The 15,702-nt window shown below is 39.7% G+C and overlaps 1 protein-coding gene across 3 annotated transcripts in view; it reads left to right on the plus strand.

The window, feature by feature from the left end:
- mrvi1 (murine retrovirus integration site 1 homolog) overlaps positions 1 to 15,702 on the plus strand; it is a 32,751-nt gene that overhangs the window by 10,762 nt on the left and 6,287 nt on the right. For 2 of the 3 annotated variants that reach the window (XM_040010824.1, XM_040010827.1), the window contains 15 exons: positions 1,809 to 2,027; positions 4,231 to 4,337; positions 4,416 to 4,477; positions 5,188 to 5,361; positions 5,500 to 5,577; positions 5,727 to 5,752; positions 6,003 to 6,059; positions 7,180 to 7,611; positions 7,819 to 7,897; positions 8,416 to 8,533; positions 8,634 to 8,664; positions 14,084 to 14,224; positions 14,434 to 14,565; positions 15,193 to 15,343; positions 15,545 to 15,594. In XM_040010824.1, coding sequence (XP_039866758.1) covers positions 1,809 to 2,027; positions 4,231 to 4,337; positions 4,416 to 4,477; positions 5,188 to 5,361; positions 5,500 to 5,577; positions 5,727 to 5,752; positions 6,003 to 6,059; positions 7,180 to 7,611; positions 7,819 to 7,897; positions 8,416 to 8,533; positions 8,634 to 8,664; positions 14,084 to 14,224; positions 14,434 to 14,565; positions 15,193 to 15,343; positions 15,545 to 15,594 — 1,857 coding nt within the window. The remainder of the gene's footprint in view (positions 1 to 1,808; positions 2,028 to 4,230; positions 4,338 to 4,415; positions 4,478 to 5,187; positions 5,362 to 5,499; positions 5,578 to 5,726; positions 5,753 to 6,002; positions 6,060 to 7,179; positions 7,612 to 7,818; positions 7,898 to 8,415; positions 8,534 to 8,633; positions 8,665 to 14,083; positions 14,225 to 14,433; positions 14,566 to 15,192; positions 15,344 to 15,544; positions 15,595 to 15,702) is intronic. The other variant, XM_040010825.1, reaches the window with a different exon arrangement.

The raw sequence follows: 15,702 nt of genomic DNA on the forward strand, positions 1-15,702 counted from the left end.
CTGTGACTAGGCCACTCCAAAACCAGAGGTGGACCACTAAAAAGTTTAACTTTTGTCTCGACAGTCTATGAATATTTTCCCAAAAGTCTTGGGAATCATCAAGATATTTTTTTCCACAAATGTCAGTTGAGCCCTTCTGTTCTTTTTGCTCAGCAGTGATTTTCTCCTTTGATGCCATTTTTTCCAAGTCTCTTTCTTATTGTTGAATCATTAACTCTGACATTAACTGAGGCAAATGAGCCCGGCAGATCTTTAGATGTTCTTCTGGATTTTTTGTGACCTTCTGGATGAGTTGTCAATGTGCTCTTTGGTTGGCCAGCCACTCTTTAAAGGGTTCACGACTATTCAGGTTTTCTCCATTTGTGAATAAGTGAATAATAAGCTCTCAATGTGGTTCACTGGAGTCCCAAAGCCTTAAAAATGGCTTTGTCATACTTTTCAAATAGATAGACTTTGTTTCTCAGCTGATTTTTAGATCCTGGTATGATGTGGTGTTTCTTGAGATCTTTTACCCTATTTTACTTTGTCAGATAGGTTCTAGTTAAGTGATTTCTTGGTCTGGCAGTAATTAGGCCTGGGTGTGACTAGTGAAACTGAACTTGGCTTAGTCTTTTTTAATAATTGCAACTGCAAGTAACATGGGTAACTTTTATCTAATATTAGTTTTTTTGATGATCTGAAACATGTAAATGTGACAAATATGCAAAATTAAAAAAGGAAGAAGGCAAATACTTTTTGGCAGCACTGTATAATTTTAGTCAGGAAAGCTTTAATTAATTGACTTTGATTGCCTTCATGTGAATGAGACATGAGTCTCTTCCTCTCAGTAATCCTCCATCCACCATCCACTAAATCATTTTTTCATAATTTATCTAGAAGTCCTTCTGTTTGTTTTGCGCTGCCCCTCGGGAGCTCGTTGCCTCATTCAGCCTGTGAGAGCAAGTTAAACTGACTGTAGCAGCGTTTTATAACAACAAAGCGCATCCCAGTCACTGTTTGTGTTCAAAACAGTAACCGCCTGCTGAAAGTCACAGTGTGGGAAGAAAAGCACATGAAACATTGCAGGCTCACTCGTGAGCAGTGCTTGTTTGTGATTTCAGTCACTTGTGCAGTAAAGCAGAGATGCTGCATGTTGTTTCTTTTGAATTTAGACAGCGTGTCATTAAGATCATGAACCAGACAAAGAAGGATTTCTTTTTTTTTTAAGTGTTTCATGGTGTAGTGGTTTACGCATTTGCCGAACAAGCAACAGCTCTCCTGTTCAATCCTGGAAGCAGACAGGAATGCCTTTGGTGTTGCTTTAGGAAAAGCATCTGATATAAAAAATCTACCAAATCGAAAATGCAGAGCTACCCACTGTGGTGACTCTGTGTGAATAAGGAAGCATTCCTTGAAGTCTTGTTGCTCCTGTTAAAACTCCCAATATGAACTCCTGGCATGTTTCATGTTATTTTATTCTCTGACGCTTCCTGATGCTCTGACTGGAAATCATCATGCTCACATGAAAGTTTAAAACCCATACATCCGATGTGAGTCATGGTGATTTCATTTCTGATGCATATGTACAGTATGCTGGGAAATCTCACTAATGTGCAGAATGGAGCTATTTTGGGAGTTGTTTGTGCAGTGCAATGGTTTTCTTAGTTCTGGTTTATCCTTTTTTTAGCTGTGGTTAGGCAGAAAGAGCATTCTCCTGAAAAGTGGCTAAAGTACTAGTTTAATAACTGCTGCTGATCGGAAGGAGCTCTCCTCAGCATGCCTCTAATCATGTTTAAAATGCATGTATTTGGTTTTCTGTGTGTTTATAGCTCCAGGAAGAAGAGCGAGACTTGCTGCAGACATCTCCTCTCGAACAAAGTGACTGTAACTTCAAGGAGTCCGGTGACGCCTCGCCTGCTGCTGAGACCCCTTTTGTTTTCCCGCACACCCGTTCTCGCCCTTCTCTGCACCCGGCCATGCCCACACTGCCTGAGGAAGAGGAGGACTCTCCAGAGGAGATGGACAGTTCCCCGAGCTCTCCCAGCACAGTAAGTTCAGCTGCTGTCCCTGTTTGATATTCTGTTTTTAGGTAAAACATCTGACTTCATACTTCATTTGGCCCTGAAAGGAATTTTTTTTTTATCAATGTTGAGTTTTCCCTCAGAAAAAAGTTCCTTCACTGAAGAAGTCACTGATTCATTCCTTTTCAAGTGAGAGCAAAGCAGTATTTTCCTTAACTAAGCCTTCTTCTGTCACAAATGTTCCCTGCTGTTGTCAGACCAAGGCAGCGCTTTGCAAAGAATGACAGAAGTTAACAAAGTGAAATTTTGGCAACTGATTTGGTACATACTTTCCTTTTTTTGCACTCATGTTTTAGTTATTTCCCACTAAATGTTTGGAAATGAATTTCATTCCGGTGACTGATGAATGCTTTACGATTCTTTGAAAGTCACTTCGGCTGTCATAATAACTTTCCCTGAGCCAAGGTAAAGTGAGGTGTTTAAAAAAGGGTAAAAGCTGCTTTTAGGTTTGCACAGCAGGATTTTTTTTACTATCTGACAAATACCTTGGCTCTGTAAAATATCTGCTTTATGTCCCTTGTGACAAATTTGAGCCCTTTGGTTAGATGGGAAAAAGCAATTTACCAACTTTTAAAAGAAAATGTGTGGCAAAGTTTATAAATGCAGGTCTTTTGCTCCTTATCGTTAAAAAAAAAGTATTGTAAAAACTTGCATAGATGCATATGTCACTATTTTGTACAACTTAAATGATTGTAGTTTCCTTATAGTGGAAATGTAGCTGTCCAGTGATGCCTGTTGCCCGCTGTGAGGTCACATAGATCAAGGCTTCAGTCATTTTTATATCTAAAATTACTTATGAAGCTAAATACAACAGGATAAAAAAAAAAACATGCTTAAGAGCTTCTTCAGGGAGACAAGTCCACTCAGGTTTACCAGAGTTGGACTGGGCTCTCAGGTTTGGAGCCATGGTTTGAGTTCCCGTTCAATGACCACATCCTCTATCTGTTTAATGTTAATGTCTGTTTAATGTCACATGACTCCCCTACCCCACCCCCACCAGCTAAACATCACTACTTTAAATGATATTGTGTTTAAAACACCAGAGTTTACTGCATTTTTCTGTGACATCAGTAGCATTTCCTGTCCTGATCCCTGTGATTGGTTATGTTTTGGGGGGGTTTGTTCTTAATTGATCTGTCTGAGTTATTAGTTTTTTCAGTATTTATGGCATAGAGATTAGCACTGTTGGCTGACAGGAAGAATATCCTGGGTCTTTCTCTGTGGAGTTTGCATGTTCTCCCCATGTCTGCGTGGGTTCTCTCTAGCTACTCCGGCTTCCTCCCAAATTCATAGACATGCAGTTAGTGGGATTAGGCAAACTGGCCATAGCTGTGAATGTGAGTGTGAATAGTTGTCTGTCTCTCTGTGTTAGCCCTGTGATAGGCTGGTGGTGATGATAATGGTAATAATCAGAAGTTTTATCTGTGTGCCATTTGAGCGATCTCATCCTTGAAATATATAAAGATTAGAAATGCTTTCAAAGACTTTAAGGACAGATCTTAATGGGGCAGACTCCGAGTTTGAGTCATTAATTATCCCAGAGATAATAAAGAGTTAAACAGGCTAAACCTCAGAGAACAGTGCCCTTTACCTCATAAACACACAAGCTAGATAAGAAATCTCTGAAGAAAGTAATGAAACTGTGTAATATAATCTTCAGTGCATAAGCCAACACTATAAAAGTATCCACCCTTATAGGAACAGAGCCCCGGTGAATCAGCAGCCTGTCTGCAGCAGAAAGACTCCTTTTTCAAGAATCTATTGCAAAGATAAGCTTTAAGAGCACCTCTCAAAGAATAAGGGTTTCATGTCAGTCTGTATTTATTTGCGTACTTACCTTTAGCAGCCTTTTGAAGCTATTCCACAATAGTGTTCATCATAACCTACTAGAGGCGACAGACCTCTTTGTGCTTAAGTGGGTCAAATCAATATTCTCCTGTTAGTGCCAGATTTAAACTGGTTTGTTGAAATTTGGCTCTTTTTTTGTTTTTTTGGAATATGTAGTTTAAGGTTTAAGTTAATGTTCAAAATCTACCTTTAACCCTTTTATTGTGTAAGTTCAAGCTTAATTTAAAAAGATCTGCTCCTTATTAAGGTTGTGTTTAATCTAATATCACAAACTGGCTGCTGTATTAAGTGATGCACACTTAAGTTTTTTTGTGTTGCACAGTTAGTACCAGGTGAAAGTCGAGCTGTTGTCATGACTGCGCCCACCATCGTCTACCCAAAGCAGGCTAAGGTTGTCCATCAGGATGGGCGTCCGCTGGAACAGGCCAGGTAATCGTCCAGTAGCTTTCTCAATTTTAATTTGAAACAGAGACAGCATTTCCAGATCATCACAGTTTTCTCTCTCAGACCACACAGTCCCAGAGCTCGCATGGTCAGAAGCTCCCCCGGGGTGCCCATCACCACAATTGGTGGGTAAATCACACAAACACACATACATCACTGTAGTTTTTACTGTGTTATGATGTAATAGTTATTATTTGATGTAGTGCAGCACCATATAAAAAATTTCCACTTTATTTTTAAGTGTTTTTCCATAACTAAACCGTTCTTAGGTAAACATTTTTAACACTGTCAAATCGCGACTTCTCACAGTGACTTTTTTTTATATAAAAGATATTTCAATCAGTTTTGTTGAAAGACCTGTCCAGCGATGTATAAAGATAAATTAATGTTCTCACTGTGCGTGGATACACAAGAACTTTTACAACATTAAGACTAAGTTTGGTCATCTGCATCCTGAGACTCACACATGCTTGAAATGCTTTTGGCGCTTTGATTACTTTTGATGTTTAGCTTGTTGCCCGTTTCCGAGAAGAGGAGACGATAAAATCATCCCCAAGTTGGCGAGCACTCATCACCTGATTTCCTGGCTCATATCCATCCGTGAATTATTCCTTGCTTTGAGATTTTAGACCAATGAATCCCACTTAAATACACTTGAGACACAGCTGCTCCGATACAACAGAGCATACGCTTTTGATCTGATATATTTTGAAGCCTAATTTTGTGATTTTTTTTTTTATGGCATATTATCTGCTTATATTTTGGTACCAGAAACAAGCAGAAATTTTACGGGTCTGTGTGCATTTGTGTGTCACGTGTGTATTATCTTTCTCAGACAGCACAGGTAATGTGATTGACCTGGTGAAAGATCCGCTCCCGGAGCTGCAGCTCTCTGAGGAGGATCGACAGAAGAACCTGGAGCTGCTTGAAGAGGCCAAGAAGGTCAGCGATCGCTTCCTGACACGCCGAGGCCGGCGATCCACCAGCAGCCTCACTGATTCGCCCACAGGTAGCGCGCACACACAAACATACACAAACATAGAAACTAAAACATAGATTCATGAGTGTGAAGCTGGTATCTGAGTGTTTCATTTAAATTAAAGATGTTTATAGCTTCAATTTTTATTTCACAACCCCCCTACCTCAGGTCTTTCACCGACTCCAACGCCATCATCCTCACCGTGTTCATCAAGAAGCAGCTCACTTACTGTGGCCCCTCAGACCGGTGCGTGCTTTCTGTCTCATGTCTGGATTCTTTGGATTTATTAACAATAAACTACACTCCTCATTTTTAACCTTTTTCCTAATTTGGCGTCATTTTTTCACTCCTTGAGTTGGTGGAGATGATTTGTAAGTTGTTTTCTGCTCTTTCAGCAGCAGGACCCTCGGAGACGATCCAGGTAAAGAAACTGATCTCACTGTTAAACAGCGTTCACCCACAGTGGTGTGAAGTATGACATGTTCGCCACATTTGGCTCTTTTTGTGTGTGTTTTTTTTAAATGTTCCTCTATTTAATTTGCTTTATATGAAGTGGAACATTGTCTCTGGAAAAAAAAAACAGAACAAAACAAAGAAAAAAATCACCATTGGGCAAATTTTAATCAGGTTAGTAAATTTTAACAGAAGAAAGTTGTTATTATCTCTTGTAGTATCAGGAGGTGTTTCCAGGGAGGGAGCAGCCTGATGCAACCAGCCAGAACCAGGAGGTACGATCAACAGGCTTACTGCATTTTTTTTATTTACACACCAAAACTCAAATGTCAAATGTGACGAGGAAAAACACAACTGTGATCATTGAAAGATTCAAAACGTCTCCCTGTGACCTTTGTCAAGATTTATTATGTTATTCTCAGGTATATATTATAAGTTGTCTGTTACCTTTAACCAAAAACCAACATGAATTTCACACCAACCTCAGCTGTGCAGTCATGTGAAAAAGAAACACTTCACAGGACTCTGTGCAGTCCTGATTCAGTGGCTTGTAGAGACGCCTCTAGCAGCAATACCTTGAAATCTTTATCTTTATCAGTCTCTCACAGCGTTGTGGAGGAATTTTGGCCCGCTCTGCATCACATTGCTTCAAGTTTGTTTGGTAATGATGAGTTCTTTGAACTCAAGGTCACGGTCAGAGGTCACATCTTTGAAAATCTCTTTGAATTCATTTATAAATATATAAAGGATATATCTCCAAGAGATATAAAACTAGGAATTACAAATAAATAACATGCTAAGTAAAAATTAAGGGATAGAAAGGTACTAATTACTAACTATACAATTCTATACAATACTAATGCATGCAATGAATGCAACAACTCAAAAAGGGAGTCAGCTAGAATTTTAACATTTGTGCCATATGTGTATTCACTAAGAGGCGGAGGGATTGCACCGACAGCCTCCAGGTTTTCTTTAGGTTCTCGGAGTGTTGCACGGTCTAAGCTCTGCACTGGGACGTCCACTCCTGGAAAAACTGTGGCATTGTGTTAATAATAAACTAATAACAAACTAATGAACTGACAAAGCTTCTGCTTTTATAGAGGTGCTCACACTTGCTGATGATCAGTTGATTAAGTGTATTTAATAATAGCACATGGCTGCTGCTTACCTTCTTAATTCCTGTGGAAGCAGTAAGGGTATACTCAGTTTTTCACAGGACTGTATACTCTGAATCTCAGCTTCTAACTATTAGTTTGTCCTCACAAGCATGCTGTAGTGCTACCCTAGCTTCTCTTATGAAGCACCAACATGTCCAAGTGGAGTGTTATCCAACCGCTTTAATGCCTGATGAAATGTACATACAGTATTTCTCTCATATCTTGCCAACTTTAGGGAAAGCTGTTGGTGGACTGGAAGTTAGCTGACAAAAGGAAAGTGTCCTCGGGGACTCTCACACCTCGTTTTGCTGTTCAGAAAAACGGTGAACCCAAGAGTCCTACAGTTGTCAACAAATCAGACGAGTCAAATCGAAGTCCAAACCAGGCTCCAGCCACAGGGGTCGCCAAGCCTGTGCCCAGACCTTCTACTCAACAGGCACCGTGTACAGCAGAGATTAAGACTATTGGGGCCTTTCCACCACTAATGAGAGCTGTTTCCTGGGATGCTGTAGGCAGTCTTAACTCTAGAAATGGAGCCCCGGTTTTCCCTTCCACGGCTGAGGACAGTTTCTCAGACAAGCCCAAGGATGCTGGCTTAAAGACTTCGGGGTACAAGGATTTCCCCACCCCACCGGTGGGTGCACAGAAGCTGTCTAAACTCAGAGAGGTAAAGCACCAATTCAGTCTTATTGTTATCATTTCCTCTTTTTATGTGCCAGCTGTCCATTTGGTAGAATGTTGTAACAATTATATAAAAATGCCATAATGTTTTATGTGTGTGTGTGTGTGTGTGTGTGTGTGTGTGTGTGTGTGTGTGTGTGTGTGTGTGTGTGTGTGTGTGTGTGTGTGTGTGTGTGTGCGCGCGCGCGCACAGGAGCACAAGCTAATGCGAAACCAAAGCATTGTGGGATCAAAGTTACCAGAGCTGAGCGAAGCTGCTGAACAGGAAAAAGGTGACGCTCCTTGTTTGCCCTCTTGCCCTGTGTAAGACAGAAAGTACTTTCAGAAGCACATTCAGCACACTGAGGGTGTGCACTTCCTGAAATCTGATTCGCTTCAGAAAATGACGACTTTTTCTTTTCTTTCTTTTCTGTTTTTTTACCTCTATTCCACCCCTGACAGTACTGCAGCAGAAAGGAAACTTGTGCTCTCGTTTTTTATCAGCAGATGGCATTATTGTTAAAGCTTGTGAACCACAGAGCACCTGATGAAAAGAGGAAATTATCCATATGTTCTGAGACTTTAAAAAGTCCAATCACTAAGATTTTGCTTGGAATTTACTCCGGTGAGAACTGGTTTGACCACCCAAAGATCGATGTATTTATATGGGACTAGTAGTAGTAACAACACTCTCCTCCTATCTCCTATTTGGTTTATGTCAGCTTGCATAAAAGACATCAAATTACCTTAAACTTAAATTATTCTCCAGAAATAATTTTGAGCTCTAATTTGTGTAGCATTGTGTCTGCAGATTCACCGTCATCACTGAACACACCTACCAGTGACACAAAGGAAAGATCCGACGCCATGCCCAACATTTCAGACTTGATGCTGAGAAAACTCAAACTTCATCGGGGTCTGCCTGGCTGGTGTGTAACAACCTGCTGCTGTAGTTAACATTTAATTTATAACCCTCACCATCTATCTCACTGTTATGAGTAATGCTTCCATTCTCTCATTTCATTCCAGTGCTCCTCCACTCAGCGAAAAAGAAGTTGAGGTTGGTACCTGATCTCTGAATTTATATTCTCACCAAGAACTAGATAAGAGGATGGATAATGGGGTTTAGTCTGTAAATTAAAAGGGAGCAATACTGACACACTGGCCCTTATTCTGTTTATGCATGTGTACACTACATTAGGTACATCTAATTCAAACGTTCAATAATGAAAATATCCAATCATGCACTCAGTGCATTGATCAGGGCCGTAGACACGATCAAGACGACTCACTGAAGTTCAAACTGCATCAGAATAAGGAGGAAACGTGATTTAAGTGACTTTGAATGTAACATGGTTGTCAGTGCCAGATGGGCTGGTCTGAGTAAGAAACTGCTGATCTGCTGGGTTTTTCCAAACAATCGTCTGTTCAAAGAAAATTTCCAGTGAGTGGCAGTTCTCTGGGTGAAAATGCTTTGTTGATATCAGAGGTCAGAGGAGAATGGCCAGACTGCTTTTGGGCTGATAGGTATGGAGTGCCAGGACTGCCATAATGAATTAATTAAATACACCATTAAATAATTAATTAAATGTGTCAATAATTAATTAAAATTGGAATTAATTAATTAAATAAATATTTATGACACATGTAATTAATTAATTATTGACACATTTAATTAATTATTTATGTATTTCACATTTTAATTAATTATTGACACATGTAATTAATTAATTATTGACACATTTAATTAATTATTTATGTATTTCACATTTTAATTAATTATTGACACATTTAATTAATTATTGACACATTTAATTAATTATTGACATATTTAATTAATTATTTAATGATATATTTATTTATTTCATTTTGGCAGTCATGGCACCTGGCTCTCATCATGAAATAATTTTATCTGTCAGTCTCACCCATCAAACTCAGGGGGCGGGGTTAACGCTGATCGAGTCAAAACCATTGCTTTGGCCTGGTGGCCATTGTTTCTAGCACACAACAACCGGCATGTGGAAGCTAACAGAACTGAGCTTTGAAAAACCCTGTTTGTGTGTCACCAAATACCGTTTTAATATTTTTTTAGCCGAGAATGTAGTGGTTTAATCTTCATGTGTCTGGTCGGTTTGTCAAGATACAGCCTCTTTGCAAAAGTGCTTCGATGATTTCGGAGATGTCTGCCCAGTCTCACGGCAAAGCGTGGGATAGACCCGCTCGCCTCGCAAGCAATTCCACCGACAAAGCGCAGGCCCCGGTACACAGCTGTAGTAACCCCCGCTGACTTCTTTTACTGAGGTTATATTTATCGGGGTTTTATTTCCTGATGTTCTTATGTGTCCTACGTGTTTCAGTCGCCAATTCTGAATTATAACTAACATTAAAAACATGTTTAAGGAGGAGAGAGAGCAAATAAATCTGTTTGACATCTGATCTTTGGGTTTTTGTTCAGTAATCAGCGTGACCTGTGTATAGACGCATAAAAGAGATAACGTTGGTGTTTCCGTCATGTAGTAACTGCTGGCTTTAACTGTACAAAGGTTGTTCGACACTATGAAACACATACAGACTTCATGATGTTCGGCTAATATTTTTATTGTGAATATTAATCATGCTGACCTCGTTCTGTACACCACGCAGCGAGGTCAGCATATCCACGATATCCTCAGCTCCATGAGTTAACACAAAGTTTCCCAGCTGACTATCTAACTGCCAACTATTCCAGAGACGTGAAAATATACAGCATAAAGAAAAGTGTAAGAGACTCAGCAGCAGATTAGAATAACAGTTATACATTTAATAAATCACCAAATGAATCCAAGAAACGAGCAAACCTGTTCCGACAATTTGAGTTTGTATTCCCTCAGCTGCAGACTCGCTGCTGTTTAAATGTTTGAAAAGGAAGATTAGATATAAAAAACGTCAAACACAGACTCAGTTTGCCTTCACATTTGATATGAGGCCAGCACGTATAGTGGCTGTGTCCTGTTTTAAGATCATACATGTAAAATTGTTGTCTGACCTCCGTCGATCCAGCCGCTCAGTCCGTGGTTACCATGGTTACTGCATAAGCAGCTATAATGTTAACAGCTGGCACTGAGGAAACCTCCCGGCAGCATGGGTGTTTATGTTTGTCATTGCAAAAGAACTGTCTGAATGGTTAACTGAAGTTAACTTGGATAAATTATAGTTAAGGAGTTTCACAGATAACGCCTACGTGAGCTGTGCGACTGTTCACCTGAAATCAGCAGGCTATTACTGAAATACACGTGCTATATCATAAACTATGATATAAATAGGGAGGTCCTATTAACATGTTTAGTTTTAAAGGACACCTTCCTGCCTTTAGTCTCATTCATGAGCAGTATTAGTTTTCTTCTAACATCCAGAAGTCTGCACCATGTGTTTCATAGTTTGTAACAAGCCTTTGACAGGTAAACATAACATGACCGAAAAAGACAAAAAAAAAAAAAAAAAAAAAAAAGAGAGAGAGAGTGTTGACATAAGAAGAGAAAATGCTCTCAATTATGGAGACAGGCAAATGGTTCATTTATGTCTGATGTGTGTTTATTCCTCCCTAAATATCGTCGGTGAAGTTTGCCATGCACGTCAGATTTTCCTGCGCATTTTTATACCTCTGCCAACAGAGAGAGAAAAAAATCACATTCTAACAGACAGCTGGTGCTTAGAATACAGTTGAATAACTATTAAAAAACAGATGATATTTAGATGATAGTTCAGTCTAACACATGTGCCAGTGAACCATTAAACGTCTGTGAAACTATGCAGTTATGAAACGTAACTTTAACCTCAGCCAAACCGATTTGCTCAGTTGTAAATAAAACAGCGAAGTAAACGTGACCCGACAGACAGAGCCTGAGTGAATGAAGTCCAGCGTTTAACCACTGAGAGCTAAAACTCAGCTGAGGTTTCAAAGCTGTGTGCCGGTGATTGGACATCAGCCGCTGATGAAGCTGCTTCGCCTATAAAGTGCTCTGTAAGGAAACAAGCTCCAGCAGCTCTGCGCTCGGGGAAAACACTATATTTACTTATCTTGTGCAGAAAAATGCGCTGACATTGCTTTATATCGAGCACCGGCTGCCCGGTTAAACTGTGACTATCACCAGGTAACGTAGGCGTGTTTCTTGAATTAGCAGCAGGTGTTAAACAGCTGACAGATGAGGAGGAGGATGCATGCAGGTAAACTGAGGGTCTGTTGAGCTGATCGCTGGTTTCGTGAGAAAAATGTCAGCTCGTTATTTATGTTACAGAAGCACAGAGACACAAGACCAGGCGGAAAGAGACGATCGTTCGGTGAAAATGAGAATCTGTGAATGCAACATGTGAACACGGAGAGTGGAATATGTAAACAAACCGGTTAACGTAACCCCCTCGGTGCACTCTGCATGCTAACTGTTAGCAGAGCTAGTGAAATCTCTGAAAACATCTGAGCACTTTTGCAAACATGTTCTATGTTGACAACCTGACCAGACATACGGCGCGACATTCGCGGCTAAAACACTGTTAAAAGTGTAGCTGGTGACAGAAAAACGGGGTATTTTAAAACTACACCACCACCATTGCTGCCTGTGATTTGATCTGCATTCTGGGATACCTGGCTGCCCCAAGACTACACAAGCAATCGATTATCTAGGATCGACCTGTTTTGACTTACTTTGCACGGTAACCAATCAAATGTTAGAGAAGCTGCATGGGCAGTGTTAACCCCGCCCCCTGGGTTTGATGGGTGAGACTGACAGATAAAATTATTTCATGATGAGAGCCAGGCGTCATGTCTGCCAAAATGAAATAAATAAATATATCATTAAATAATTAATTAAATGTGTCAATAATTAATTAAATGTGTCAATAATTAATTAAAATGTGAAATACATAAATAATTAATTAAATGTGTCAATAATTAATTAATTACATGTGTCATAACTATTTATTTAATTAATTAATTCCAATTTTAATTAATTATTGACACATTTAATTAATTATTTAATGGTGTATTTAATTAATTCATTATGGCAGTCCTGGCATTCGATAGATAGGAAGGCAAGAGTAACTCAAAAAAACACCCATTACAAATATCTCTGAATGCACAATGCATCAAACCTTGAAACAGATGGACTACAGTAGCAGAATACCACACTGGGTGCCGCTCCTATCGCTAAGAAATGGAAACTGAGCACCTTTGGGACTGATTTGAGGCTACACCAAGCATCACTTTGACTGAAAATAGACAATAAATACTTCCATACTGATGTATCTGTGAAAATCTAATTTTACCTAATAATGCCAGTCGATATGATGTAATATAAAGTAATATTTATTGCAAATTTGGGAAATAATTTTGTTACAGCAGTTAGTTTGATAACTAATCTTAGTAAAAGACTGGAAACAGCTAAATGATGGTAACAAAATCCACCTAACAGCACTTCTGAAGCTCATTCACATATTTTCTGTGCACAAAGTCAGTTTACGCAAAAAAATGAGCAAATATGTTTCTATAGAAGCTAAAGACACTTTATCTTATGTAACGTTTGGAAGCCTGAAGGGAGTGGAGACTCGACCAATTTAAAAATGTAATTTACTTCTTTAAACACAGAAAACAAAAACGAAACATAAGTTTAAGCAGATTCCAAATGTTCCTTTTCAAATAAGACATATTTGCTTTAACGTTCTGACTTGCGCCTTTTAAATTATCCACAGTGATTAGCTGCACATGAGTTAGAATATAGCAAATCATAAAAGTGACTGCCAGCAGTAAAGTGTTTGCTTTGAACAGTGACTTGTGTTCAAACACTGGAAGCAGATGGATTGTTCCACTCAGGTTTGAGCCTTTTCAAGTACATGTGCAAGTGTTTGTAATAACCTGTTGTGTTCCCAAAGCAGATGCTTAGAATCATAAAAACTTTATAATTCCCTGCTGGGATATTCTTGGGTAAAAGTTGCTCATGGAAGTTGTAAAATTATACAAGAGATGTAAAAACAATTACATGGTCGTCAGAGGTTGCCTGCCTGGCTTCGGTGGTGTTCTGTCAACAGGAAAGTGTTTTTCTGTTCCTGATCAGTCCAAAGAGACTCTGTGTGATTTCCTGTGGAGAAAATCCAGGCATCTGTGACGCTGTAAGCCCCGGACTATAGCCTCTCGCGCTGCTCCCTCTGGGATGTGTCTGGATCAGGACAGTCAGAGGTCATAGATTTCCTCTCAGGCGTGTATGTTGGAAAAACCTCTGCAGATTAGCTTTGATCAACATAACAAAACATCAAGAGGTCGAATGCCACACTCACAGTTTGTTCCCCATGCTCATCTCAGGGACGCTTGATTCTCACACATCAGTAACTGCACCGACTCCCGTCTATGACTATTTACAATGAGTTCATGTGTTGCGATCACAGGCAGCTCACCTTCATTTTAATATGTTTCTTAATCTGAGTGTTAAACTGCATTAGCTTTCTTTCTACAGAATGCATTCGTCCAGCTGTCACTGGCGTTTCGTAATGACAACTACACTCTGGAGACGCGACTCAAGCAGTCAGAGAGGGAGAGGAACCTGACTGAGGAGGACACGGAAAAAGAATTAGACGACTTCAAAGGAGCGCTAAAGGTTGGTCCTCGAAAGGCTGATGTAAGATAGATGATAACTTACAACAAAAGGAGATTTCCCCCTGGCTCTTTAGTGCTCATTCATTTATTGAATGTTTCCTGGACGTGTCCCACAGTAAATATTTTTCTTGCCTGAGTTAATTCAGGTGCAATAAAGGACGCACACTTTCTCTTCCTGAGATTTGCAACAACATGTTGTGTTTCTTGCAGATGACTGCGCCAATGTGGCAGAACCTGGAGCAGCGCGAAGCCTATCAGCGCCTAAAAGAGACGGTAGCAGTGCTGCACAGGCTTGCCACACGGCTCTCCAGCAGAGCAGAGATAGTCGGCGCAGTTCGCCAGGTGCAGTTACACACAGACGAATGAGAATTTTATACAATTTAGTGAAACATGCTGCGAAAATACACGAAACAGCTTATTGTTTAAACAACTGGTACTCCAGGAATGCCTGTTTGGCAGCGTTTTTTAAATTATGCTGAAGGATTTTTATCTGATGTCATGGCTGACCTCAGGCCAGCCAATGAAAACATCAGGAAAAGAGCAAAGGTCTTCAGCTATTTAAAACCCCAAATCAATCAGATGAATCATTGCTTTTGTGTACAGCTACCAATCGATTAATAGCAATCTATTAATTCCTCTTTTTCACTCATGATGAGTGTGGATATTTTTAGAGAAATACTTGTTTGTGTTTTCCCATAATATCAGATAAATAATCTGTGTGTTTTCAGTTTATTTATAGTGTCATTAATTCACCTTTAAAAACATTTAACTTCACTTAAAATATCAGCAACATGATGGGAGAAGTCAAAGATATGTTGGACAAATCCATAAATACACAGGTTATTGTGTATTTCATTTGGACACCCGTTGAATGATTTCCTCTCTACGTACAGTTTTTTAGTGGAAGCTCTTGTTTTTGTGCTCATGCTGTAACTTAAGCCTGCTTAGACTGGTTTTATTGTCTAACAGGAGAAGCGTATGAACAAGGCCACAGAGGTTATGATGCAGTATGTGGAAAATCTTAAGAGGACATATGAGAAGGACCATGCAGAGCTCATGGAGTTTAAGAAGCTGGCCAACCAGAACTCGAATCGTTACGGAGTGTCTGTAGACCCTGGAGGTAAGATTACACTTGTGTTCCCTTTTCAGCACCGCTGCTGGCTTCATCTTCACTCGTATATTCCGCTAGGAAATTCCCACAGCGCCTGGAGTGTACTAATGCTGCATTACTGAGCAGCTTTACTGTAGATTTGGGAGAAACATCAGCATTAAATGGTTACTGTGCTTTATTAATGCTGGTTCTTTGTCTCTCTTTATAAAGACGATGGACTTCCACGTCCATCTAGATCAATGTCCCTCACCATTGGAAAGGTAAGCAATGAATTCTTTGTGTTTTTTTCTGCTTCACGTTGTTGCACAGGTTTTGGATGTGCAACTGCCAGTCAGACAAAACAAGCAATATAAAGATTCAACCACTTG

Source organism: Simochromis diagramma, unplaced genomic scaffold, assembly GCF_900408965.1.
Source record: "Simochromis diagramma unplaced genomic scaffold, fSimDia1.1 OVJJ01000603.1, whole genome shotgun sequence".
NCBI classification, from domain to species: Eukaryota; Metazoa; Chordata; class Actinopteri; order Cichliformes; family Cichlidae; genus Simochromis; species Simochromis diagramma.